The sequence below is a fragment of the Saccopteryx leptura genome, chromosome 1, assembly GCF_036850995.1.
Source record: "Saccopteryx leptura isolate mSacLep1 chromosome 1, mSacLep1_pri_phased_curated, whole genome shotgun sequence".
NCBI lineage: Eukaryota > Metazoa > Chordata > Mammalia > Chiroptera > Emballonuridae > Saccopteryx > Saccopteryx leptura.
Genome location: NC_089503.1, coordinates 203,396,396 through 203,422,414, shown reverse-complemented (window position 1 = coordinate 203,422,414; position 26,019 = coordinate 203,396,396). Strand labels below are relative to the sequence as shown.

The window sequence follows — 26,019 nt, the reverse complement described above, 5'->3', positions numbered from 1 at the left end:
GCAAAGTTGTATTTGAGAAAATGCATGAACAATTATCAATATTTCACCTGTCTTTATTATACTTAAGGCAGGAATCTAGCAAAATGCCATTCTGATACAGTGCGTGCTTTAAAAGTTAAAAAAACACCACCTTAATTCTCATACTCTAAAAGTGGGAGTGTTCATGAATCCATTTGGTTAGTTACTTTAGAGAGCAATGTATCAACTATTACCCTGTCACCTAACAATTCCCCTTATCTATCCAAGAGGAAGTCAGACATACAAGAGGTATGTATAAAAATGTTTGAAACCACCTTGCTATTGATTAATAGATATATGGTTAAATTAATTATGTCAGTTATATTTATAGACCACTTTTTATTAATTTTTAAAAGGGTTTTAGATTAAAAGTGTAATTATGTATGTGTGGGGACAGCTTACTGTGGTAATCATTTTGCAATATATATGAATAGTGAATCATTATGTTGGATATTTGAAACTAATGTTGTATGTTGATTATACCTCAATAAATTTTTTTTTTTTTAAAACCTCACTAAAGGTAATAATAAGAAAAGGATCAACCAACACTCTACATGAGAGAAGGAGGAGGATATGTTCTAAATGCATATACAAAACACTATTTGGAAATAATGGCACAGGGCTCAAAGACCATTTGGTAAACTGGTAACATGAGTATCTCTTTTTGAAGGGGACATTAAGAGTTCTGTTTTTATAACAGAATGTAATTCTGTATCATTTATATAACTTAAAATGTTACTAGGGTAATAACAGCTGGGTAACAGACTAAGGGAGAAAAGGTTGATGGGGCCAGAGAAAACTAAGGATGAAAAAGATGAAAAAAAATTTTTATATATGTTTTTGTGAGTAAACCAAAATTATATTAGAAAGCAAATTTTCAACACTTAAAATGTAACCATGACTACAGATAAGTGATTAATAAACCTTATACTGTGATTTTAATGAAGGTCCTCAAAATAAATAAAACTACTTCAAACAAGGCTAAGACAGACTGAGAAACAATTTTTTGGTTTCCTGATTGAATTCAAAATTGCAGTGACACTATTTTAGGTCTCTTGGGTGGTTCAGGCTTTGTTTGAAAAAAGGGACTTAACTGGATTACCAGAAAGAGCAATACACAGGCCAGAACCATCCCAAGAATAGAAGAAAGTATCTCAACAGGACTGAAGAAGCAATAATGCCTCACTGCAGCAGTTCCTAACAGAGAAAATTCATGATTGACAATCCCAAAATACTCTCCTGCATTTCCTATAATGTTTCTATCTCTAGTAATAAACTTCTGCGCAAAATGTTGTGGATGGAATCCTTGTACCTCATTAAGAGTGACAGTAAAGCCAGGTTGTCCAGGACAAATATAGTTTAAATGTTATCCTAGCATAATTAATATCCTTCTCTTTCCCGCTCAAGATCCTGGTCTGTAGGATAAATTATACAGGTCTACAAATAGATTACTGTACTAATTTAACAGTCCCTAGTTTTCACCTACTCTGGACACCAAAGGTCTCTGCTCCTATTCCATTATTCTTGAAGTTGCAAATTTGCTTAGGAAAACAGGAAATGAATATATCCAGTTATAGATGGCACTGGGTGTTAGGAGCTGGAAGAGATGAATATATCCACTTCACTCATTTACAAGATCCTCAAATCTTCCCAGAAGTCTAGCTAGTTAGTAACAATATTTGGACCAGAACCCTAATTTCAGAACAGTGCATTTGTACACCAATCTCTTATCTAAACTACCTAAGTATTCAACTGCAAATAAAAGTTGTGCTGACCCTGACCGTCAGCCTGGGATACAGAGGACCCAGGTTCGAAACCCCAAGGTCACTGGCTTGAATGCAGGCTCACCAGCTTGTGCACAGGATCTCTGGCTTGAAGCACAAGGTCACTGGCTTGAGCAAGGGGTCAGTGGCTCAGCTAGAGCCACCCGGGTCAAGGCACACATGAAAAAGCAATCAATGAACAACTACGGTGCTGTAACAAAGAATTGATGCTTCTCATTTCTCTTCCTTCCTGTCTGCCTGTCCGTATCTGTCCCTTTCTCTACATTTAAAAAAAAAAAAAAAAGTTGCGATGGGACAGAATTGAATCAGGATTGGAGAGACTTTAAGTTACTATGTTACTCCAAGTGTGAAGAACCGTATTTTGGTGCCAAAAGAATGGATTCCAAGAACAGATGTCTCCTACTAAGAGACATCAGCAAACTGGAATTCCATGAACCACATGGAAACAAGCAACAGCTTGTTTTTAATCTCTAACAAAGATTAAGATACCCAAATGAAAGCACCTGTAAGTTAATTACATTAAACTGTTAAATATTTTTCACAAGGCCATTTTCAATTAAAACTCCCAAGTCTTACCTTACTGATTTAAAAACCTGTCTAATTGGTTTTACAGTCAACAAAGACTGGGGTTTTTTTTGTTTTGTTTTGTTTTGGTAGTCCTACATATAATGTATATTGTGACTAAAATGAATGTATAATTGTGTTAAGTCTAGAAGCAGGGAGGTGAGACAGCTATTAAGACTCAGTAAGGCTTTCTGTCCCTTAGCTAAATTTTGTGGAGATATTGCCTCAAGATTTTTGTCCTCTTCAGTTTGTAATAGTAACAAATAGATCTTTGCAGCCAGAAGAGCATGATGGCGATATAAAATTTAGAACAAAATTTTAAGTAGGTTTTCCTGCAAGTATCAAATTTTATCAACAATGCTAAGCACTATAGTTCAAAAGCTAAGGACTCTACAGTCATCTCACTACTGGAGTTCCCCTGAAGAAATTCTACATGCCTGCAAAAATATAATGCATGTTACATTTACCCCGTATCCTTTATCACAAATGACCCTCACAGACCTGTAAACAGGCTCCAAATTTCCCTATCCCCATTAACCTTTAATTTTAATAGTTAAGATCTGTAAGTAAACAGTTGTAATTTCACTATTAAAAGTTCAACTAATTTACTACAATTTAATTTAGGAAGCAAAACTAGGAGATCCTGTATTTCCATTTAAACTTACGTTCTTTCTTCCTTTTTTTTAATGCAGTTGCTACAACGCAAATTATGTGCCCGGGACCCCTGGTCAGCACTCAAAAGCAGAGGCCCAATCTAATCTCCTCTAAAGAGGGAGCTGAATGTTACAAGCCCACCATTTACAAACCGCGCACCCCACGCTCGCATCAACTACCCTCCTTCAATTATTTTCCACCACAATCAAAACTGAAAGCATTTTAGTAGCAACTACAGTCGAGCCTCATTTTTAATCCGATGAGTCAGTGTTTTGAAATCACTGAAATGTCCAGCTTATCAATTATTGCATAATAGAAATAAAACACAAACTCGCTTCCACAAATAAATAAATCATTCCCCTTGCTTCACCTCTTAGAAGAAAAAAAAAAAAAAGTCCACAAAAAGTTTTCTACAGGGGACCCTGCAGCCGCTGCCCGCACACGTGGGGGGCAGAGCAGGCGAGGCCGGCCCGGCCCGACCCCACGCGCAGGGGCGGCCGCAGGCCCACCTCTCCCGGCCGCTCGCGTTCAGATGTCCATTTATGTAAATGGGCAGAGCGAATGACACTTTGGCACAAAGTGCCCTGAGTGACGGCGGCGGCGGGCCGGCCCCTCCCCCGCCCGCACCTGCCCGGTGCCCACCACGGCCGCGCCACCCACCTGCTTCCAGGGGCTCGGGCGGGAGCGGCGGCGGCGGCGGCTCCGGCCCCGCCGGCGACAGGTGCTGGGTCGGCTTTCTGGTCCAGGGGTTTTCTTTAGGCGGCGGCGGCTCGTCCTCGGGGCCGCCCGCCGCCTCCTGCTGCCCGGGGTCCTCGGCCGGCGGCGGGGGCGGCAGCAGAGGCGGCGGCGGGTCCCCGCTGAAGGGGCCGCCCGGCCCGCGCGCCCGCTGCGCCAGGTGCAGCGCCAGCGGCCTCACGGGCACGGCCGCCTGGGGCACGCTGTGTCCCCGCACCGGCTCGCCCCGCGCGCCCGCGGCCCGGTCCTCCCTCGCTGCCGGCTGGCTCTCGGGCGCGGGCGCAGGCGGCAGCTCGGCCGGCCGGCTCGCCCCGGGCGCCGGCTCCTCCTGGGCGGCCGCCGCGGGCGGCTCCTCCCAAGGGGCAGCGGCGGGCACCCGGGCGCTAGCGGACATGGTCCCCTTTCCCCAGCCGCCCCAGCCGCGGGGGGCCTGGGCCCAAGGGCTCCGGGGCCAGGGGCTCTGGCTGCCCGTCTCTCCGCCGGGACACCGACCGGCTCCGGCCTGGGGCCCACAGCCCGAGAGCCCGGCCGCCGCCGCCACCGCCGCCCGCGTCGGCCGAGGCCGTGCAGCGCCTGGCGTGCCGCCCCTCCCCGTGTCGAACGCGGCGCTAACCGCCCGTCGGCGCAGCCCGCCTCAGCGACGCCCGCCCGCACCAGCCGTCCGCGTGGGAGCCGGAGCCGGAGCCGAAGCCGCAGCGCGAGCCCCAGCGCGAGCAGTACCCCGGCGCGGGCAGCGAGGTGGGTAACTGCTCTACCGGCGTGGGGGGCGGGGCCTGCGGGGGGCGGGGCGGGGCCTGCGGGCGGGGCGCGACTTGGCTACTCGCCGGCCCCGGCCCTCGCCCGGCCGCCGCCTCCCGCGGACGCTCCCGCCCCGGCGGCCCGCTGAGGGGGAGGGAGGGCGGACCGGGCGGTTCCGGGCTGCGGGCGCCGGGCGGGGCGCGCTCGGGGCCTCTGTGACTCGGGCGGCTGGCGGCGGAGGGCGGGGTGGTACGCAAGTGGCGCCGGGCACAGGGGTCCGGGGCGAGCCCAGGGTCTCCGGCGCCCGCCGTGGGCCGCTCGCGAGTCGAGTGGGGCCCCGGCCGGGCCGCACTGTCCCCTGCGGAGAGTGGATGGAAGTCCCCCCGCTCCCGGAGCTTCGGGGCAGCGCTGTCACCTGTAATCTTGAGTCTCGTCCAAAGCGAAACCCGTGTGATCTGGACGTAACGGTTTAGGACACCTTTGCCCGGGAGGTTGAGTGTGCTTTCCGCCCCTAGTCCCACCCACGCAGTGAAGTCTCTTTAAAGGGCGCTTGAGGGAAACAAAAAGTTAATATTTCTCCGACATTATTATTATTATTGTTATTATCACCTGTTACCTTTAATTTGCAGAGGAAACAATTGTTTACAAACTAACACGGTTTCAAGTTTGCTTGTGTGTTCTTTTTCCTTTGGAACAGATATATGTTTAAAAGGTACGAATGTGTTCTGATGTTTAAAATCCGATAAGAGCTTTCTAATTAGCACTCAGATGCAGCGAGCAATGACATTGGTTTCATGTGCGTGTATTGACGAGTCAGTCACGCTATGTTCGGGTGCAAGGCTACTGAAAGTGGGTTCAGCTTTAAAGCTGTCAAACTGACAATTTGATCAGGACGCTCCCACCCCCTCAACCACCCCATGAATCTCGCTTCAATCCCATTGAAGTCGAGAATAATGTCTTTTTATTTACTCAAAAGTTGTACCAGGTGCAATTTATTTAATTTCATAAAGCTAATAAATGATGCAAATATTACAAATTATAAACCATAAGGCCTTTCTTGGCTTCCATATGACTAGTGCCCAATTTACCTGATCAGAGCAACCTCCTAAACCTATTTCTAGTTAAAGAGATTTTACTCTTACCCACAGCCCGGTAGGGCTGCCATCTTTACTGGCCCCTTAATGATGAAGCTTTGTGTCTTTAACTACCAGCCAGCTGTTCTTCCTTGTAATCAGCCTTTGGGAGTCCTGCCAGGTAGTGCCTGACTGGCTTTTCCAAAAACAAAAGCGTATCAACACATTCACACTCTGAGACTCAGAGAACATATTCTATTTTACCTGTACCTTCTCAACTAGAGCTGCTTAACAACGGGGTCATCAGGCAATTTCAGCACTGGGTGACCATCCTAGAGTGTACTTAACACACCTAGGTAGTATGGTATACCCTGTTGCTAATAGGAGACTCTAAACACAGAAACCAGTAGTGTGGTCATTTCTCGTCAAGTATTATGTACCGTACATAAGTGGATGTGTTATACTTTTGTAGGACTGGCAGTGCGGTAGGTTTGTTTACCACAAACGCCTGAGTCATGTGTTGCGCTATGGCATCATGATGGGTGTGAAGTTACTGGGTAATAGGAATTCTTCTGTTCCAGTATAATCTTATGGGACCGCCTTCGTATATATAATGCTTGGCTGTGTGTGTGGGTTAAAGGCTGATTCAGTTGAGAAAAAGGTTAGGTGGGAGAGTTCTGCAAAGTTACAGTACATTTTTATGGGCTACTTAGCCATGGTTGGTGGCGTGAAAAAAAAAAGTACAACCAAGTGAATATGAGGATCTAGTTAGCTTTATTAAGCAATTCATAAATCAGGCAATATCCTATCTAGTGACTAGAAGTGCACTGTGATGCACTTGTACAGAATGAAAGGCTTTTATAGGAAGAACCTCCTTCTTTGGAGGTTACCTCAGTGGCATTGACCAGAAAATTCCAGACAGGCTGATTAAGATGATGTTTCTGGGAGAGTTTGAAAGGCAAGCGGATCCGATATTAAATCTAGGTTTGGTATCATGGGATTTTAGCACAAGTGATGCCATTTTAGGCCTGTGATTTTCTGCTTATTAGTGTTGTTTGTTGGTTTTGTTTTTGTTTTGGAAAGTTTATTAACACTGTCATCAAGGCAGTGGAGATGGGAGAGCCAGTTATCAATAGAAATGTAAGAGAGCTGCTTTTAACCAGATTTTCTCTTTTCCCAATTGTTAAGAAAAAGAAACAAGGTGGAGTCACTTTCCCCATCCTCCAAAAACAAAAATTTTGCCCTCTAAACACCCAAGCTACTGTATGGCCAGTAGTCGCGGCCATCGTGGTCATTCACATGCAGGTTCCCATTAGATTCAGACAGATGGTAAAGAAACAGTGGAGCCAAAGAATGGTGGGCCATTCCTTTATTAAAGTCTCATACCAGCCGACAAGCAAACAGGCAGGGAAAACACTTCCCTTTCACTCAGAGCTCACAAAGCCCTAACACACTTTCCCGTTCCACAACCAGGAGTCTTCTCTGGTTCCTCCTAGAATCAAGGACCTCACCAGTCTCAGCAGAGCTCGCAAAGCCCCTCAGCTCTGGTTCCCCATCTGCACACCTTCTCTCTCTGCCAACATGGCTTCTTCCTCAGCACTCTGCATTCTCTCTGCTCTCTCACTTTGCAAACATAGCTTCTTTCTGCCACTTCTCCTTCTCTCTCTTTTCAAAACTTTCTGGAATGAGAACCTCTCCTCCAGCAAAACAATGGCCCTTCCCAAGCAGGAAGGTAATTTGCAATTTCACAGACCACAAATACCTGGAGCTGCCCAGCCCCCAATGCAAACTATAAGCAGCAAACATGAAAATCATATTTTACAAGCTTATTTGACCAACAGCTACCCTTTTCCCAAAGATGACCCTGCCAGAAACAATCATTTTTTCTTTTGTCAATAAGTTTCTTGTCCCCGTCCAGTTTCTGCCAAAAAAATCTTTCCGTTTGTATGGTGGGATGCAATTCATAAATCTTTCAATCCAGTTAGATCTTGAAATTTACTTGGTTGAATTTTTGTTCTTTAACAGATTTGGTTGACAACAATGGTGGGATTTGATGGGAAGTTCTGATGGCATCTGGGGAAAACCAGAAACACCGGTGTGGTACCCAAGACCTTTTCTGAGTTCTCTGTCTTCCTTGCTGTTTCTGAGGGCCATTGTTCTGAACTCTTTTTATGGAGCTCCCAATCTCACTGGCTGCCCAGTCCAGGGATTAGCAGGTCAACTTGAGCTGGCAGACGACGGTTTCACCCTGAACCCAAGTCCCTATATTCTTTGGTGCAGTCCACAATTCCCCAGTTGTTTGGAATCCCTTTCCCCAGTTCCAGTCCGCCGTCTCTATTCACTGGGGTCTGCTGATTCAGTCCACACTGAGAAATCCTGGTAGGGTCACAGCCTCTGTCAGCAAGTCCAGCAAGTCCACAGTAACTTTTTTTTTTGGTGTCTGCTGGTGTGTTAATGTGCATGTTTGTCTGTTTTGTTTTGTGGAAAGTCTGGTATAGCATTTTCCACATGGAGACTTGTTGCTGGTTACCAGCTGGAATTAGACTGGGTCCAACTTGAAAACCAGACTGTTTTTAGGATCAGGTGTGCTCCAGTGGGAGGCCTCAGGTGAATACAGTTTTCTTTTAAATAAAGGCTAGTAGTTGCCTGACCAGGCAGTGGCGCAGTGGATAGAGTGTCGGACTGGGACGCGGAGGACCCAGGTTCGAGACCCCGAGGTCACCAGCTTGAGCACGGGCTCATCTGGTTTGAGCAAGGCTCACTAGCTTGAGCCTAAGGTCACTGGCTCGAGCAAGGGGTCACTCGGTCTGTTGAAGGCCCATGGTCAAGGCACATATGAGAAAGCAATCAATGAACAACTGGGTGTCGCAATGAAAAACTAATGATTGATGCTTCTCATCTCTCTCCGTTCTTGTCTGTCTGTCCCTACCTATCCCTCTCTCTGACTCTCTCTCTGTCTCTGAAATAAATAAATAAATAAATAAATGCTAATTGCTAATAGGGATCGTGGAAATAAAAAAGAAATCCGCCAACATTGGGGCGCACAAGTCAAGCATATGACGGCTGTTAAAGCTCTCTTCACATTAAGAAGACTCCCATGAGAGGACTGTTATGTTATTAGTTCGGCTCCAGAGAATGCAAGGGTCTAGCTAAGGAAATGAGATTTTATCCAGAGCTGAGCACACCTCTTTCCAGAACACCTGCTTGTTTTATGTTTAAAAGCTACTGTGTAATACTGGAAGCTACCTATATCTAGCAAGATGGCAACATTTTACTAAAAACCTAGGATGATGATGGTCATTGGGAATGTTCCAGTTAAACAAGATTGCTCATTTAAGAAGTGAACTTGAGCAAGGAAGGGATCCTGAATTTAACAAATGGGAAAGGGATGCCTGCTTTAATTGGTATGCAAAAGGCTTCAGGATTCCAAAATAGCTTTATGAAGACTCATTACAAAAGACTGATGAAAAATTAAAGCTAGGAAGTACCTAACACAAAAGACGGTAGGATAAATGTGACTCCTACTGCTCCCCCATCCTTTTCCACCTGAACACTCACCTGTTCCTACTTCTCCTTCCGCCTTTCCACACTGAAGAGACTATTGGGCGATTACCTTTATAAATAAAACTACCGGAGGTTGCAAACAAAGCTCCCAAGTATCCCTCACCCACTAGTCAAAGGCCAAACTAAGATTTATAGTTAAAGAACCTCTTAAAGCCAGGGTTGAAGAATCTTCAAAACCCAGGGATCCTCAGAAGTTATTGTTACCTTCTGAGCCTAGCTGAGAGAAGGAGGTAAAATTTCACATCGTCCCTTCTTTTCCCAATCACCTACTTGCTTGTCCTGTTTTATGAGTCATGGACTTGGCTTGGTTTTCTGCCTGCCTAAGACATGCAGGTTGTTGGTTCTTTCCTTTGGGTATTTTTGAGATTGGCTCCCCAAGTCTTGTGAATATACTATTTTTTGGGTCCTCTTGGGTCAATAGAGTTGTTAAATACTGTCAGAAATGTTTACAGTTTGTCTTGTCTGAAACCTAACAAGATATTTGAAATGATTTAATAAGTCTATGATAAAAAAAAATTAGCCAAATTGGAAGCTGATAGTCAAAGCCTTATAGGACTTTTTTTAAGGCTTTCTTCCCTAAGCTAAATATACCCAGAAGCATATTCCAACATAGGTGAATAGAAATATTAACTGTGCTACCAAGATTTTGAATGGATTTTCATATTTGAAAGAGATGTGCATAGTCTCAGAAATGACCACATAGTTTTAAGGACTAAGGGTGACTTTATGAAGCCAATAACATTCCTTGAAAAATTGAGGAGGTATCTTGCTTACAGGGTTCTAGCAATGTAATCTTAAAAAGAGCTTATATAGTTAATATAAGTAATCATGCCAGATTTTATGCCAACAGATTAGTTTTACTAAGATTATCATAAAAGATAGGGATGATTGTAGAGAGGAAAGTTACATTTGCACCTTTGTCTATACTAATTCTAGTCCTGTTACTTGTCTTTGAGTTTTGTTACATACCTATAAACTGGACTGGATTCTGAATTCTTCTAGGTACTCCAAGTATCTGGCTATTACTCTCTGAACTAATGTTTCCAGTTTTCTCCCACCCTTGTGATTTGAAATCAGTAAGAATGAAGACTGCCCTTGAGTCTTAGAACAGGCAATAACAGGTCCTCCTCACTACCCAGCTTGCAGCCAAACTTCAGGGCTTTGAACTTTGTGTACATATTCACAACTAAAGAAGACTGCCCTGACACCCAACCCTATGCAGAAGCTAGACACCTTCAAATCAAATCGACGGGGAGGAGAAGTGGCTGACATCGATGTAGACCACTTTCCACACAGGCTGCTGGCTCAAGCCTTCCTGCTTTAGCTAAATGTGAAACTCTTCTTTCTTTACTCTGGCATTGGCCTGGAACAATAACACCATTCCCATTATCTCCCAGGCTATTCTTTTTTGTGTTTTTCATTTCTTTTTAAAGATTTTACTTATTCATTTTAGAGAGAGAGTGAGAAAAGTGGGGGAGGAGCAGGAAGCATCAACAAATAGCCATATGTGTCTTGACCAAGCAAGCCAAGGGTTTTGAACCAGCGACCTCAGCATTCCAGGTCAACGCTTTATCCACTGCGCCACCGCAGGTCAGGCTTCCAGGTCATTCCTAAGGGGGGCAGAGTAACCTCTAGAATTTAGAACCTTTTATTTCAGGTTAGTAGACTTACTGAGCAAATGTGCTAAAAATTTGACCTATGGCTTAAAAGGGCAAATGTAACAATCCCTTTGAATGACACCTTAGTGGATGGAAGTGGTTTGTGCCCTGACAGGTTTTATCTTTGGTGATTATTATTCTCCTTAGGACTATGAATACATACATGATTGGCATATAACCAAGGGATGCCTCTTAAATTATTTAACTCTGCCCCTAACTTTTCACAAAGGAACTAGGCACCTCATTAGTCAGCTCCTGAGTTTATAGCCTTGAGTTAGAAAGGACCCACCAGGAAGCATTCATGAATCAGAATTCACTTCCTTTGGCAGGGCCTTACTTCCTAGTTAGAAATAAATGTAAATGAGGCTATGATCAGGAACCTCTCAACTATTGAAGATACTGATCCTTAGATTCTCTGGCCAAAGTGTTCTTGATAATAGGATAGACCTTGATTATCTTTTAGCTGAGCAAGGAGGTGTCTCAGCTGTGTCCAATACATTCTGCTGCCCTTGGATTAACACTTCTGGAGAGGTTGAAACCCTTGACTTCAGCAAGCCATTTGGCTTAAAAAAGGTGACTCCTTCAGTGAAGTTGACGACTTATTTGATTTTCATGGGTTTGGGTCTTAACTATGGCTCTGAAGTACATTCTAAACCAGTCTAGTCAACCTTTTTATACCTACCACCCACTTTTGTATCTCTGTTAGTAGTAACATTTTCTAACTGCCCACCAGTTCCACAGTAATGGTGATTTATAAAGTAGGGAAGTAACTTTACTTTATAAAATTTATAAAGCAGAGTTACAGCAAGTTAAAGCATATAATAATAATTACTTACCAAGTACTTTATGTCGGATTTTTGCTAAGTTTGGCAGAATAAATCTTTATAAAACAACTTACTATAGTTAAATCTATCTTTTTATTTATATAATACTTTGGATGCTCCACTTCCGCCCACCAAGAAATCTGGAACGCCCATTAGTGGACGATAGGGACCAGGTTGACTACCACTGTTCTAAACACTGAGAATTATGCTGCTTCTTGTTATCAGGATCATCTCCCTGATGCATTGCATCCTTTCAAAACTGTGAAATGCATGTTCACAGCCATTGACCATCAGGCAGCTGATTTTAAGACTGGGATGTCAAAAAAGAACAAAGAGAATGACCGATTAAAGATTGTGAACCTGAAGCTGTGACCTGATCCCCACCCCCAGTGGAAAATGGAATCCAGAGCACAGATATAGGATTGTCTTTTCAAAGAAGAGAGATAACTCTGTAGACCAACGGTTCTCAACCTGTGGGTCGAGACCCTGGCGGGGGTCGAACGACCAAAACACAGGGGTCGCCTAAAGCCATCGGAAAATACATATTTATTATACAATACATTTTTAAATAAAATATGTATTTCTAGAGAACCGCTGCTCTAGACCCTCAGAAGTTATGAAACACCTAAAGTAATTACCGGTATACAAACTTGATATTCAAGTGATTGTTGAAATGAGCCTTGAAAAGATGTCTTGCTTTCCCTGTTTATTGCATGCTAATATACCATCAGATGATTGAACACACTCATTCTACCCTCCCCTGATGTCTCAGGAAAGTAAAGTCCCACAAGAACATAATGATCTTTGTTTTTATTACCAGTGCAATTTAGGTTCAGGCTGGTGAAAACCCAGTGTACAAATAGCTGTACTTTATGCTGGAGAGATTTCAAAGAATGTGTTAGATATAATCTGTTTCAAAGTCCTACAGTCCAAGATAAAACTGTACCCAGAGATTTTTTTTAACTTCCTATAAAATAATGACTTTACAAGAGATCAAAATTTTGACAAGATACAGTGAGTCATCATTACCTCCAAGTTGAAGAGCCTTGGTCTTGTTTATCATAATAAACATGATCTAAATGCTTGACTAAGTACTAAATATGATACTTTCAGTTATCTCTAACTTTCAAGGCAGGGTCAATGCTAATGTGTGTTTGAAAGGCTTTATTTTACGTGGACTTTCCTTCAGTAGATACACAGACATGCAATCTTAGATAAAGTGAGAGTAAAAGCACATTTGCTTTTCCACATACCTGTATTATACAAATACGTAAAAGACGAAACAAAACCCCCACTGTAGTTCCTAAGCAAACATAGTTTCACAACAAATCTAGGTTAGCTTTCTACCAGATTGCTGTTCCTAGGTAAGTAGTTATACTTGTAGGTAGGCTTTAATGTGTCAGTTTAACAGAAGTAGGAACTCTATCAAATGTTTATGTGTCTTGCATAAGAACTCTCCACCAATGATAGCTAGGATTGCTACTCAAAATTCTGCCTTTCCTGTCACGCTCTTTAGACTTCTTTTCTTTTACAATGTAGACCAGTGGTAGTCAACCTGGCCCCTACCGCCCCCTATAGGGCATTCCGGCTTTCATGGTGGGCTGTAGCAGAGCAACCACAGTATAAATAAAAAGATAGATTTAACTATAGTAAGTTGTTTTATAAAGATTTATTCTGCCAAACTTGGTGAAAATCCGACATAAAGTACTTGGTAAGTAATTATTATTATATGCTTTAACTTGCTGTAACTCTGCTTCATAAATTTTATAAAGTAAAGTTACTTCCCTACTTTATAAATCACCATTACTGTGGAACTGGTGGGCAGTTAGAAAATGTTACTACTAACAGAGATATAAAAGTGGGTGGTAGGTATAAAAAGGTTGACTACCCGTGATGTAGTCAAGGAACCCCCAAGAAGGGGGTTCCTTGGAAGGGAAACTCACCAGATGATCTGTTCATAAGTCCCTAACTGGGCAGGTCATGGTGGGTGGTCAAGCCCAGGCCTTGTCCATTGTTCTTGTGCATGTGGTTTAACACACCTTTGAAACACCAGTAGTTAGCCGCAAACAGGGTATTTATTACTCTCAAGAGCATATGATCACGTGAACTTCCTGTAAACTAAATCACTGCTTTGCCTTTGCCTACCTGCACGTAATTGTCCTTACTTTCCTCTTTAATTTCAAATGTATAAAAGAAGCCGCAAAACTTATTCCAGGCGCATTTGAGATCTTATTTCCATGCAATGTTGTCAGTTTCGATCAAATAAGCTCATACAAATTCTATACAAGTTTGGATGTTTCTTTTTTATTTTTTAGAGAGAGAGGGAGACAGGCAGGGAGAGAGATGAAGCATCAACTCAATAGTTGTGGCACCTTAGTTGTTCATTGATTGCTTTCTCAAATGTGCCTTGACGGGGGGGGGGGGGGGGGGGGGGAGGGTGAGAGGGCTACAGCAGAGTGACTCCTTGCTCAAGCCAGCAAACTTTGGGCTCAAGCCAGTGACCTTGGGCTTCAAGTCAGCGACCTTTGGGCTCAAGCCAGGGACCCTGAGCTCAAGCTGGTGAGCCCATGCTCAAGCCAGTGACCTCGGGGTTTCAAATCTGAGACCTCAGAATCCCAGGTTGATGATCTATCCACTGCACCACCACTGGTCAGGCTGGATGTTTCTTACATTGACAAATTCTACACCCTATTTGAAAATCCCTGTTTTTTGAAAACTGGAAGAGAAAAGGTTATGCTTCTTTGAGCTTGGTTTAGTTTTAGGGCACTTAAAAATGATTAAATGTTACGATTATTAGTGTTGACTTAAGTAATTGTTGATACTGCCAATCTACTGACTTACACTTTGAGCAGCAACTTCTTTCTTTGTGGAATTAACCCAGGTCCTGTATGTAGGAAAACTTTTACCTCAGTCACCGAATCAACTTTTTTACCATTGTTTACATTTATTTTAAGTGTTTGTTTTATTGATTTTTAGAGGGAGAGGAAGAGAGGAAGAGGGAGACAGAAACATTGATCAGTCCCTGTATATGTGTCCTGACCAGGGTTTGAACCAGCAACCTCTGTGCTTCAGGATGATGCTCTAACCAACAGAGCTATCTGGCCAGGGCTCTTTTTTTTTTTTTTTTTGATGAACACAATCTGATGAATCTGCTCATTGGTGATTTTGCTTCTGAGAAAACCTTATTTGTTATTTGGATCCAACATTTTGTAATACAAACTGTTTTGAAATCTTTAATACAATCATTGGTTTCCTAGGATTCTGCCTATTTGACTACTCCTAGAATTAGGTTTTCTACCGCTGCAAAATGGACAAAATGTGCCTCTTCTCCCTGTGCCTCATCTGCCGTATCTTTCCTTTTATATCCAAACCCTGTTTCCATAGTGGCCTCTACCCCAGACCTTCACTCTCTGTCCAACTGGATCCTGTAGTTAAGTTCTCATTTCTAGATTTGAATTTTTTGCAGTACATGTACTAGTATAAATATAATCATATCCCATAGTGAATTATACCACATTCAGATAACAATTGCCTGTCAGAATGCTGGTTTCCCTGGGATCACAAATATTTGGCGGGAAATCTGGCTCTTATTGTAGATACTGAAGACGATTTTGCAAGAGCCTAACTTATTTATGCCTTACATCTTGTTGGGTCATAATATGACTAAGGAGGAACACATACATCTATTTAGTTAAAGTTTGGACACATTAATCCAGGGGTCCCCAAACTTTTTACACAGGGGCCAGTTCACTGTCCCTCAGACCATTGGAGGGCCAGACTATAAAAAAAACTATGAACAAACCCCTATGCACACTGCACAGATCTTATTTTAAAATAAAAAAAACAAAACAGGAACAAATACAATATTTAAAATAAAGAACAAGTAAATTTAAATCAACCAACTGACCAGTATTTCAATGGGAACTATGCTCCTCTCACTGACCACCAATGAAAGAGGTGCCCCTTCTGGAAGTGCGGCGGGGGCCGGATAAATGGCCTCAGGGGGCTGCATGTGGCCCGCGGGCCGTAGTTCAGGGACCCCTGCATTAATCAAATGTGACACGTTTTCTACATTTAAAATAATACCTCTTGGGCCCTGGCTGGTTGGCTCAGTGGCAGAGCGTCAGCCCAGTATGTGGAAGTCCTGGGTTCAATTTCCAGTCAGGGCACACAGGAGAAGCACTCATCTGCTTCTCCACCCCTCCCCCTCTCCTTCCTCTCTGTCTCTCTCTTTCCCTCCCGCAGCCAAGGCTGGATTGGTTAGAGCAAAGTTGGCCCCATGAACTGAGGATGGCTCCATGGCCTCTGCCCTCAGGCACTAAGAGCTTGGTTGCTGAGCAACAGAGCAACACCCCATAGTGGGCTTGCCAGGTGGATCCTGGTAAGGGCACATGCAGGAGTATGTCTCTGCCTCCCCTCCTCACACTGAATAAAAAACAAAGAAATAAAACAAAAAACCTCTTGAACATAAATAATTTTTAAAATAAGCATTTATTGTGAAATATAAAATATTTAGAAATAATTTTAAAAATTTCAGTCACCGTGTAACAAATATTCTTTAAAAGAGAAAGCACCACAATTAAAAAGTTACATTCATAAGAAACAACCTAAAATGCATATGCTGAAATCATTTAATAGTAATTACAACATTAGGAAATCATGAAATTCAGAAACTTTTTCTAACCACAAATCTAAATCAGGGGTCTAAAACTCAAATAAATGTCTTTAGGGCTAAGTAGGAAAGACAAAGTAATGACACGGCCTAATATGACAGAGTCCAGTGGATTGTGGGAAACTGGAATGCATGCCAATCTAAACACATTTCAAATTCTTAAATATGCACATTGGATAAAACAACTGTGGGCTAGCTGGCCTGCATCAACTGCAAGTTTGCAACTCTGGGCTAAATGAATTCCTAGCAGTTATGTACCCAATTTTCAAAATGGCAGACAGGACCACTTTGTGTGTGTGTGTGTGTGTGTGTGTGTGTGTGTACACACACACACACATACACATATATATGAAGTTTAATACTATTTTGGGGGGAGTGGATAAAAACTTTAAGAAAAGGTATTTTTGACTTTGAATTAGTTTAGGCAGCTGTGCACACACACACACACACACACACTCTGTATTTTCTTTTTTTTGAAAATTTTTATGAGTTTATTTGAGCCAATTTGATGACATGTTGAGAAGCAAGATCTCAAGTACTCTCCCAGCAATATATTCTTATTTTTTTAAATTTATTTTTAGAGAAAGAGAGAGGGGAACAGAGAGGGAGGGAGGGAAGAAAGGAGACAAGGAAGGAGAGAGGAAGGGAGAAGGAGAGAGGGAGGGAGAAGGAGAGAGGGAGGGAGAAGAAGAGAGGGAGGGAGAAGGAGAGAGGGAGGCAGAGAAAAAGGAGTAAAGAGAAAGAAACATTGCTTTGTTGTTCCACTTATTCATGCCATCATCAGTTGACTCTTGTATGTGCCCTGACCAGGGATCGAACCCGCAACTTTGGCGTGTTGAGATGATGCTCTTAACCAACTGATCAACCTAGCCAGGGTTTCCCAGCAATATATTCTTTTTTTTTTTTTTTCCCTGAAGCTGGAAACAGGGAGGCAGTCAGACAGACAGACTCCCACATGCGCCCAACTGGGATCCACCCGGCACGCCCACCAGGGGGCGATGCTCTGCCCATCCGGGGCGTCGCTCTGTCGCGACCAGAGCTACTCTAGCGCCTGGGGCAGAGGCCAAGGAGCCATCCCCAGCGCCCGGGCCATCTTTTGCTCCAGTGGATCCTCGGCTGCGGAAGGGGAAGAGAGAGACAGAGAGGAAGGAGAGGGGAAGGGGTGGAGAAGCAGATGGGTGCTTCTCCTGTGTGCCCTGGCCGGGAATCGAACCTGGGACTTCCGCACGCCAGGCCGACATTCTACCACTGAGCCAACCGGCCAGGGCCTCCCAGCAATATATTCTTAAAGCATCTGATTAGGTGATGAAATTTTTAAAATATCTTCTTTCACTTTCATTTGGGAAAAATTAGTTATGCCTAAGATTAATTAAAATGAAATGAAATTTTATTCTTTTATCAATAGAAAGTCATACAACATACTAAATTACTGCTTAGAAATATTTATGTGCGAAAAAAGTATTGGGTTTAATAAAGCCATTATTCAGAAAGCATTCAATCATATTGCCTCATAATATACAAAAGAAAATAATTATGATTCAGTTGACCATAATTTTTACTTTAAGGATATATTAATGAAGAACTTAAAATTTTTATACTTTATGTTAAAAGTAGAGATTCTACTCTGAACATGTAAAATTGATACAGCTCAAATGGCTGTAACCATGTTCGTTTGTTATGCCAAAGCAGTCTTACAAAATTTATAACTAAGTCATCAATGATTTCCCATTAGTAATTTTCAAATAGTTTTTAAAAATTGAAATGATGGAGGCATTAGCATGACAAATAAAATTTCCTTTAAAAAGGCTACAAAGGCACATTATAATTCAAATGTCCTTACTAGACTAGGAATACATGTTTAATTTAAATATAATCTATAGACAACACAGACTTCAAATAAATAAAATTCAAATATATTCTAAGCCTTTTTACCCAAAAATATTTTCTACTTTTAAAGAACATTTTAGTTCTCAGCTTGAGAAGTATATCATAAAAAGCAAGCATCAAATCTAGTTATATAATCTCCAACTTTAAAAAGTAGTTGTATTTTTTCTATAAAATTAAATTTATTTGGGACAGATTGATTTCACTGTGGTCATTAATTTTTGAAATTAAAAAGTCAAACCTGTTCTGTACTTGGCCTAAAATAAAGTTGGCTGTTTTGCAAATCTACAGTAGACATCCTATAAGAGAATGTTAAGCCTGGCTGGGTAGCTTGGGTCATTAGAGCATCATCCCACCACACCAAAGCTGTGGGTTCACTCACTCAGCAGGACACAGACAAGAACCAACCAGTGAATGCATAAGTAAGAGGAAAAACAAATAGATGTTTCCCTCTCTCTAAAATCAATCAATAAAAAATATTTTATAAAAGAATGTTAAGACATAATATCTATCAATACAATATATAGTTCCATTTTTCATGAATTGAAAGTTGTTAATTGGGGAAATACATTTGGCCACTTATTTCTAAACAAGTATTTGTCAGATTTAAAGTTTAGTCAAGTCTTATGCATGTCTGCATTCCCACATTCATTTTAATTATTAAGAGCACTTACTTATAAAATAATCAGGATTTTTTAGAATTCAAAATTTTAAAAAAAGTTAAAAGTAATTTTGCACATCATAAGTATTTCCATGGCAGAAAATTAAAAGTGAAAATAAGATTACAAATTCACTCTAGATCTATGAAAGAAATATACATGTTTCTTAAAGCAAGTCAGGAGTAGAAATATCATATAAGGGTATATATACAGTACAAGCTGATGTAGCACAAACTTTGATTTAGCCATTCTGTAAAAACCAATACAGTTTCTGTAAATATATTTAAGTTAATAAATTATTCATAACTAAACATTAAAGTTTGTATAAGTAGTAACAATAGAATGTATATTGAGTATATAGGATTCCTACAAACAATAACAAAATACTTCAACATCATTTCATTCAAATATTGGTTTAAAGTTATTCAAATGCATTTAAAGATTATAGTTGACTGAACTGTAACACTGAATTCCAGACTAAATTGACAGCAATTAGATATATAGTCCTGTCTGCTTGTTCTTCATCAAATAATGAAGCTCCTTTTGTAAGAAACACGATGGCCACACTGGTTACATAGAGTGATCCAATTAGTTAGCATATTTACGGAGAAAGCGTTCAAACGCATCATAGATGGCTCGTCTAAAATTAAAAATGAAAAAACTACAAGTAATTATCAAAATAGGGGGATAGACAGTGCTTTTATTTCAAGTTATTCCAAATAACTTGCATCTTGACCCCCTCTCCAAATAGCTGTGAAAGAGGCAGATGCCTGAAGGTAGGTGTTTGGATCCATGTAACTTGACCACTAAACACTGTTTTTCTTCTGAGAAGCATTTCTTGTGCCTTAGGATTTATATACTATATGTAAATATGTATATCTATGTACAATACATAAAATGATAAAAGAAAAAAGGAACTGGTTTCTTTTTTTTAAATTTTTAAATTTTTATTTTTTTCTGAAGCTGGAAACGGGGAGAGACAGACAGACTCTCGCATGCGCCCGACCGGGATCCACCCGGAACGCCCACCAGGGGCGACGCTCTGCCCCTCCGGGGCGTCGCTTTGCCGCTACCAGAGCCACTCTAGTGCCCGGGCCATCTTTGCTCCAATGGAGCCTTGGCTGCGGGAGGGGAAGAGAGAGACAGAGAGGAAGGGGGGGTTGGAGAAGCAAATGGGCACTTCTCCTATGTGCCCTGGCCGGGAATCGAACCCGGGTCCCCCGCACGCCAGGCCGTTGCTCTACCGCTGAGCCAACCGGCCAGGGCCAGAACTGGTTTCTTTTTGTCACTTGTTGAATATTAACTGGCTACATAACTTCTCAGAATACAGTCTTATATCTATTTCATAGTTATATAGATATTGTATACTTTAAAAGTTTAAAATGAAAGAGAGTTTGTTAGAGAAGAAGTAAGACAGTGGCTAGTCCATGGACAGAGCAGCCTGACATACCTTTTGTTTATTAAAAAACATTTTCTTGCCTGACCAGAAGGTGGTGCAGTGGATAGAGCGTCGGACTGGGATGCGGAGGGCCCGGTTTAAGACCCCGAGGTCGCCAGCTTGAGTGTGGGTTCATGTGCTTTGAGCAAAGCTCTCCAGCTTGGACCCAAGGTCGCTGGCTCGAGCAAGGGCTTAGTCTGCTGAAGGCCCGCAGTCAAGGCACATATGAGAAAGCAATCAATGAACAACTAAGGTGTCGCAACGAAAAACTGATGATTGATGCTTCTCATCTCTCTCTGTTCCCATCTGTCTGTCCCTATTTATCTCTCTCTCTCTCTCTCTCTCTGTCTCTATAAAAAGAAAAAATAAAATAAAATTAAATAAAATAAAAAACATGTTCCCAGCTACTGAACTTAAAAGCTTTAGTTTCGTATAATAATTTTACTAGGTATTTTAATATTAATTGGGAAGGAATAGTGAAATTGATCTGGCTCAGTTTTATATCATTTTTAAAGCTTTTTTAAATTTTTATTTTAAAATTTTTATTGTGAGAGTCTACATTTTCACTAGAATGTTCAGAAAACCCAAATAAGGGCAAAAAGTCATAATCCCATCACTCTAAGGTACTAATGTTTCATCTATTTCCTACAGGCTTTTTTGTTTTAAATCCATGCATCTACATTTTCACCCAATTTAAATACTAACTAGGAAGCCCTGGACGGTTGGCTCAGTGGTAGAGCGTCAGCCTGGCGTGCAGGAGCGCCCATCTGCTTCTCCACCCCTCCCCCTCTCCTTCCTCTCTGTCTCTCTCTTCCCCTCCTGCAGCCGAGGCTCCACTGGAGGAGCAAAGTTTGCCCGGGTGCTGGGGATGGCTCTGTGGCCTCTGCCTCAGGTGCTAGAATGGCTCTGATTGCGGCAGAGCGACGCCCCAAGATGGGCAGAGCATTGCCCCCTGGTGGGCGTGCCGGGTGGATCCCGGTCGGGGCATGCGGGAGTCTGTCTGGCTGCCTCCCCGTTTCCAGCTTTGGAAAAATACAAAAATAAATAAATAAATAAATAAATAAATAAATAAATAAATACTAACTATGAGACTATATTAATTTTGTATCCTACTTGTTTGACAAAGCATTTCCCACATCCTTAAAAGATACTAAGATTATCTTTAAAATGGCAGCCTGCTACTAGATTATGACTTCCAATATATGTATTTGGAAGACACAGCTTTCCAACACACTTTATTTCTCTCAGAAATTTGTCCCTTAAAATGCAACAAACAATGAGAAGGGAAACAAACTAAAGATGGACATTTGCATGCATGTTGGTATAGACACAAAAGGATTTGGTTTCAGGGCACTTATCAGAGCAATAACTGACTTCAGGGGGGGGGCTGATATGTTTGTCCACTGAACAGTTTTTTTCACAGAGTTAGTTCTGAGTACTTGCTTTGCTAGAATGAAATTTTTAAATCTGATGCCTAAGTTTGCAACGTGGGCTTGTGTACACGGTGTGAGGAGGTTAGGGACATATGCCTTTTTTTTTTTTTTTTTTTACAGAGACAGAGAATCAGAGAGAGGAATAGACAGGGACATACAGGAACAGAGAGATGAGAAGCATCAATTATCAGTTTTTCGTTGTGACACCTTAGTTGTTCATTGATTGCTTCCTCATATGTGCCTTGACCGTGGGCCTTCAGCAGACCAAGTAACCCCTTGCGAGCCAGCGACCTTGGGTCCAAGCTGGTGAGCTTTGCTCAAACCAGATGAGCCTACACTCAAGCTGGTGACCTCTGGGTCTCAAACCTGGGTCCTCCTCATTCTAGTCCGATGCTCTATCCACTGCGCCACTGCCTGGCCAGGCTATACATATGCCTTTTTAATCATTTGAATACACTTATTCACAGGTATTATCAATCAGTTTTCAATAACACAAAATATAAGATCATATAAAGAAGTGACTTCTGTTACATCTGGTAAGTGAAAAGAATGAATGTTTAAAGATTCTGTTCCAGTGTCATCTAAACTTTATTAGGTTTTGAAGTGACTGCTGCCTACAAAGGCCAAATAGCGAGTGACTCTATTTGAACAAGTTATTTACTATTCCTTGCCCCTCTTTTCTTTGTAAAGGGGTTAATAACATATGAAGCAATTACTTTAGTACTTGGAACACAGTAACAGCTAACATCTCTTTCAAATGAAGCTTTTAAATGAGCACTTTTGAGTTTTTATAGTTGACTATGATTATATCTATTCTTTGTAATGTCTCCCAGCCACACTCCCACTTAGATACATAAAAGAGAAAAAGAAATGATACAAATTTACTAAAGCAAGCAGGGGAGTTCTCTGATTCACAAATATAACAGAACTTTACACTCTACTTGAACAACTGTAACAAGCCTAAGTACTCACAGTATTTGTTTGTTTTTAGTTTTGCTGTGCCAGAAAGTCACATTGGATAGGTAGTCTGCTCACTTATCAACTAACAGGGACTCAAACACTGAATAAATATTTTTTAAGATCATACAATAAAAATAAAGGTTTATTATATGCTTTAGGACATTACAGGCTTAAAGAATGTCTGTACCTCAAAAAGGTGAAATTTCTAAGCTGAACTCAGTAAGTACCAATATACAAAGAATTATTTCTTAGGTTCAAAAGAATTAAAAATGTCAAAGAGCACACACAATTATTCTATTATATAGCCATCCAGCTGGAAATGAATTTTGGAACACTTATTACACACAGGGCACTGGCCTAAGTACTATATGTGAGCTAATATGTAAATTTATTTAACCATTAATGATACATACATTCCAATACTACCTTTTACCCTCAAATTTGAATACAAGTAGAAATAATGCAGGATTCCAAAAACAAGTTATAGCATAAAAGTTTTTATAAGTTCTAACAAATACTGGAGTCACAAAAGTTAACATTAAAACCAGTATTTCTCTTCTCATTTAAAAGTTCAGTTCAATATTCACTTGCCACTGAAAGCCATGCTAGATTAATCTCCAGATGCTACGGTTGTTCTGAGAGAAGAACATCAGTGTGGCGTGAGAAACACCAGATGAACCAAAGCGAGTTTTACAAATCTTGGGGTTCCTCCCTACATCCTAAAATACCTGCTCGTTGATATCTGAAGAGGGAAGAAAACACATAATAAAGCAGGCCCATCATATGCTACTTCCTAGTTTTCTAGGAGAAAAAGAAGAGGACAAGAAAGGAAAGAGATGGCCCTGGCTGGTTGGCTCAATGGTAGAGTGTCGGCCTGGCATGCAGGAGTCCCGGGTTTGATTTCCGGCCAGGGCACACAGGAGAAGCGCCCATCTGCTTCTCCACCCCCCCCCTCCTTCCTCTCTGTCTCTCTCTTTCCCTCCCGCAGCCAAGGGTCCATTGGAGCAAAGTTGGCCCAGGCGCTGAAGATAGCTCCATGGCCTCCGCCTCAGGCGCTAGAATGGCTCTGGTTGCAACAGAGCAATGCCCCAGATGCGGCACAGCATCGCCCCCTGGTGGGCATGCTGGGTGGATCCCGGTTGGGCGCATGTGGGAGTCTGTCTGACTGCCTCCCTGTTTCCAACTTCAGAAAAATACGAAAGAAAAAAAAAAGAAAGGAAAGAGCACCACAATGTGAAAATGGAGGGAAGCAAGGAAGAAATAAGAGGAATAAAACATACAATAAAAATACCCAATCCTTCATATTTTAGTAAAAAAATCCAAACACGATAGATACCTGTTCAGACCAATCATCTTACCTGAAGATTCCTTGTTTAAAAAGATAAGCACTAATGTGACCCCCTTCTAGGTATCGGATTTCACAACCAGGCCAAATTTCTTGTAGACTCCGAACTCCTGTTCGTGGAATATAGGCATCTTCCTTGGCTTGAACCACGATAATGAGGCTTGGGTCAACTGGAACTAGGTACAGGATTTAAAAACATGCAACATAGTATACTTTGAAAAATCTCAAAATTTTTTTTAAGATTTATTGATTTTAGAGAAGACAGAGAGAAAGAAAGATGCGGGGGCAGGGGGGGATTGGGAAGCATCAACTTGTAGGTAATTCTTGTACGTGCCTTGACCGAGCAAGGCCGGGGTTTCGAACCGGAACCTCAGCATTCCAGGTTGACGCTTTATCCATTGCGCCCCCACAGGTCCGGCTCTAAGATTTTTATATAAGTACTACTCACTGTATTTGAAAATAAAGTGCATCATACAATGCAGTAAGTGGAATATTTGTCAAACTGGAACTCTTGTGATTAAGTTAAAAATCAACCATTAAGGTAAGTAATATACCATAATAAAATATTCATCTCTAATGCAGTGAGATGGAAGTTCTAAAGAAGGTACAAAATCCAGTGTTTTAAATGAACTAATAAGATGGTCTTAAGATTTTCACGGATAAAATATGATATATTTAAATAACCAGCTTATCTTGGAAAACACATTCTGGAACCAACAATAAATATATTCTGGAAAATATGAAATTAACTTACACAGCATTCTTAAAAATATTCCACAAATTGATACATCATCAAATAGTCTCAATTTCATATAAAGGTTTGTACCTGAGAAATTTGCTACATGAGTACATTCATCCATGACTCCTTTCATAAATAGTAAAGATTCTTTCTGAAGGTTCTTTCTTCTTTGTTCTTGACTGAGTAGGTGGTATGACTGAGGATTACAACTTGTGTGACTACTTTTGCCGGCTGAGAGCGTTGGACTGAAGCACTCCATCTTAGAGGTGTCCTGCAACAGCAGTCCTTCTGATGTGGCACTGAAAAGCGTTTCACTAGATTTACGGCACTCAGCAGGGTTTGAGGACACAACCTGATCTGTTACATCTAAATTTAAAGTTCTAGAAACCACCTTAAGGTTAGCGAGCTTGTCTGTGCTGCTAGGGAAGTGTTTCACGAACTCCTGTCCCATTTTGAAAGAATCTGTCTGAACACAGGAAAGAAAAGATAACATCGTTTAATAAAAAATAGGATTTTATTTAACAATCTTGTTAAAACAAAGAGATAACACAAATGTCCATTCATGAATAAATGGGGGAAAAATTTGGTATACATACGATGGACTATTAACGAAATTCTGATACATGCTATAACACAGAAAAATGAAGACACTATGCTAAATGAATAGACCAGCACAAAAGGACGAATATTGTTCTGATTCCACTTTTATGAGGAACCTAGAGTAGTCAAAACCACAGAGACAAAGTAGAGCGGTGGTTGCCAGGACAGGGAGGAGGCAAGAATGGAAAGTTACTGTTCAATGGGTTCAGAACTTCAGTTTAGGAAGATGAGAAGCTCTGTGACCAGATGGTAGTGCTGGAGGAGGTGATGGTTGACTGTACTTAGTACCACTGAACTGTACACGTAAAAATGGTTAAAACGGTACATTTTATGTTGTATATATTTTACCACAATTAAAAAAAAAAAGGCCCTGGCCGGTTGGCTCAGTGGTAGAGTGTCGGCCTGGCGTGCAGAAGTCCCGGGTTCGATTCCCGGCCAGGGCACACAGGAGAAGTGCCCATTTGCTTCTCCACCCCACCCCCTCTCCTTCTTCTCTGTCTCTCTCTTCCCCTCCTGCAGCCAAGGCTCCAATGGAGCAAAGTTGGCCCAGGCGCTGAGGATGGCTCTGTGGCCTCTGCCTCAGGCGCTAGAATGGCTCTGGTTGCAACAGAGCGACGCCCCAGATGGGCAGAGCATCGCCCCCTGGTGGGCATGCCGGGTGGATCCCGGTCGGGCAC

At 41.8% G+C, this 26,019-nt stretch overlaps 2 protein-coding genes across 9 annotated transcripts in view; both read right to left on the bottom strand.

Moving 5' to 3' along the window:
• LARP1B (La ribonucleoprotein 1B) overlaps positions 1-4,290 on the bottom strand; it is a 117,603-nt gene extending 113,313 nt beyond the window's left edge. For all 6 annotated transcript variants that reach the window (XM_066385098.1, XM_066385101.1, XM_066385114.1 and 3 more), the window contains exon 1: positions 3,681-4,290. In XM_066385098.1, coding sequence (XP_066241195.1) covers positions 3,681-4,149 — 469 coding nt within the window. In that variant the 5' untranslated portion in view covers positions 4,150-4,290. The remainder of the gene's footprint in view (positions 1-3,680) is intronic.
• A 12,885-nt stretch (positions 4,291-17,175) lies between these two features.
• The window catches only part of ABHD18 (abhydrolase domain containing 18), a 38,296-nt gene continuing 29,452 nt past the window's right edge, over positions 17,176-26,019 (bottom strand). For all 3 annotated transcript variants that reach the window (XM_066385094.1, XM_066385090.1, XM_066385085.1), the window contains 3 exons: positions 24,830-25,208; positions 24,017-24,179; positions 17,176-19,467 (listed from right to left, as the gene is read on the bottom strand). In XM_066385094.1, the coding sequence (XP_066241191.1) occupies positions 19,416-19,467; positions 24,017-24,179; positions 24,830-25,208 (594 nt within the window). In that variant the 3' untranslated portion in view covers positions 17,176-19,415. The remainder of the gene's footprint in view (positions 19,468-24,016; positions 24,180-24,829; positions 25,209-26,019) is intronic.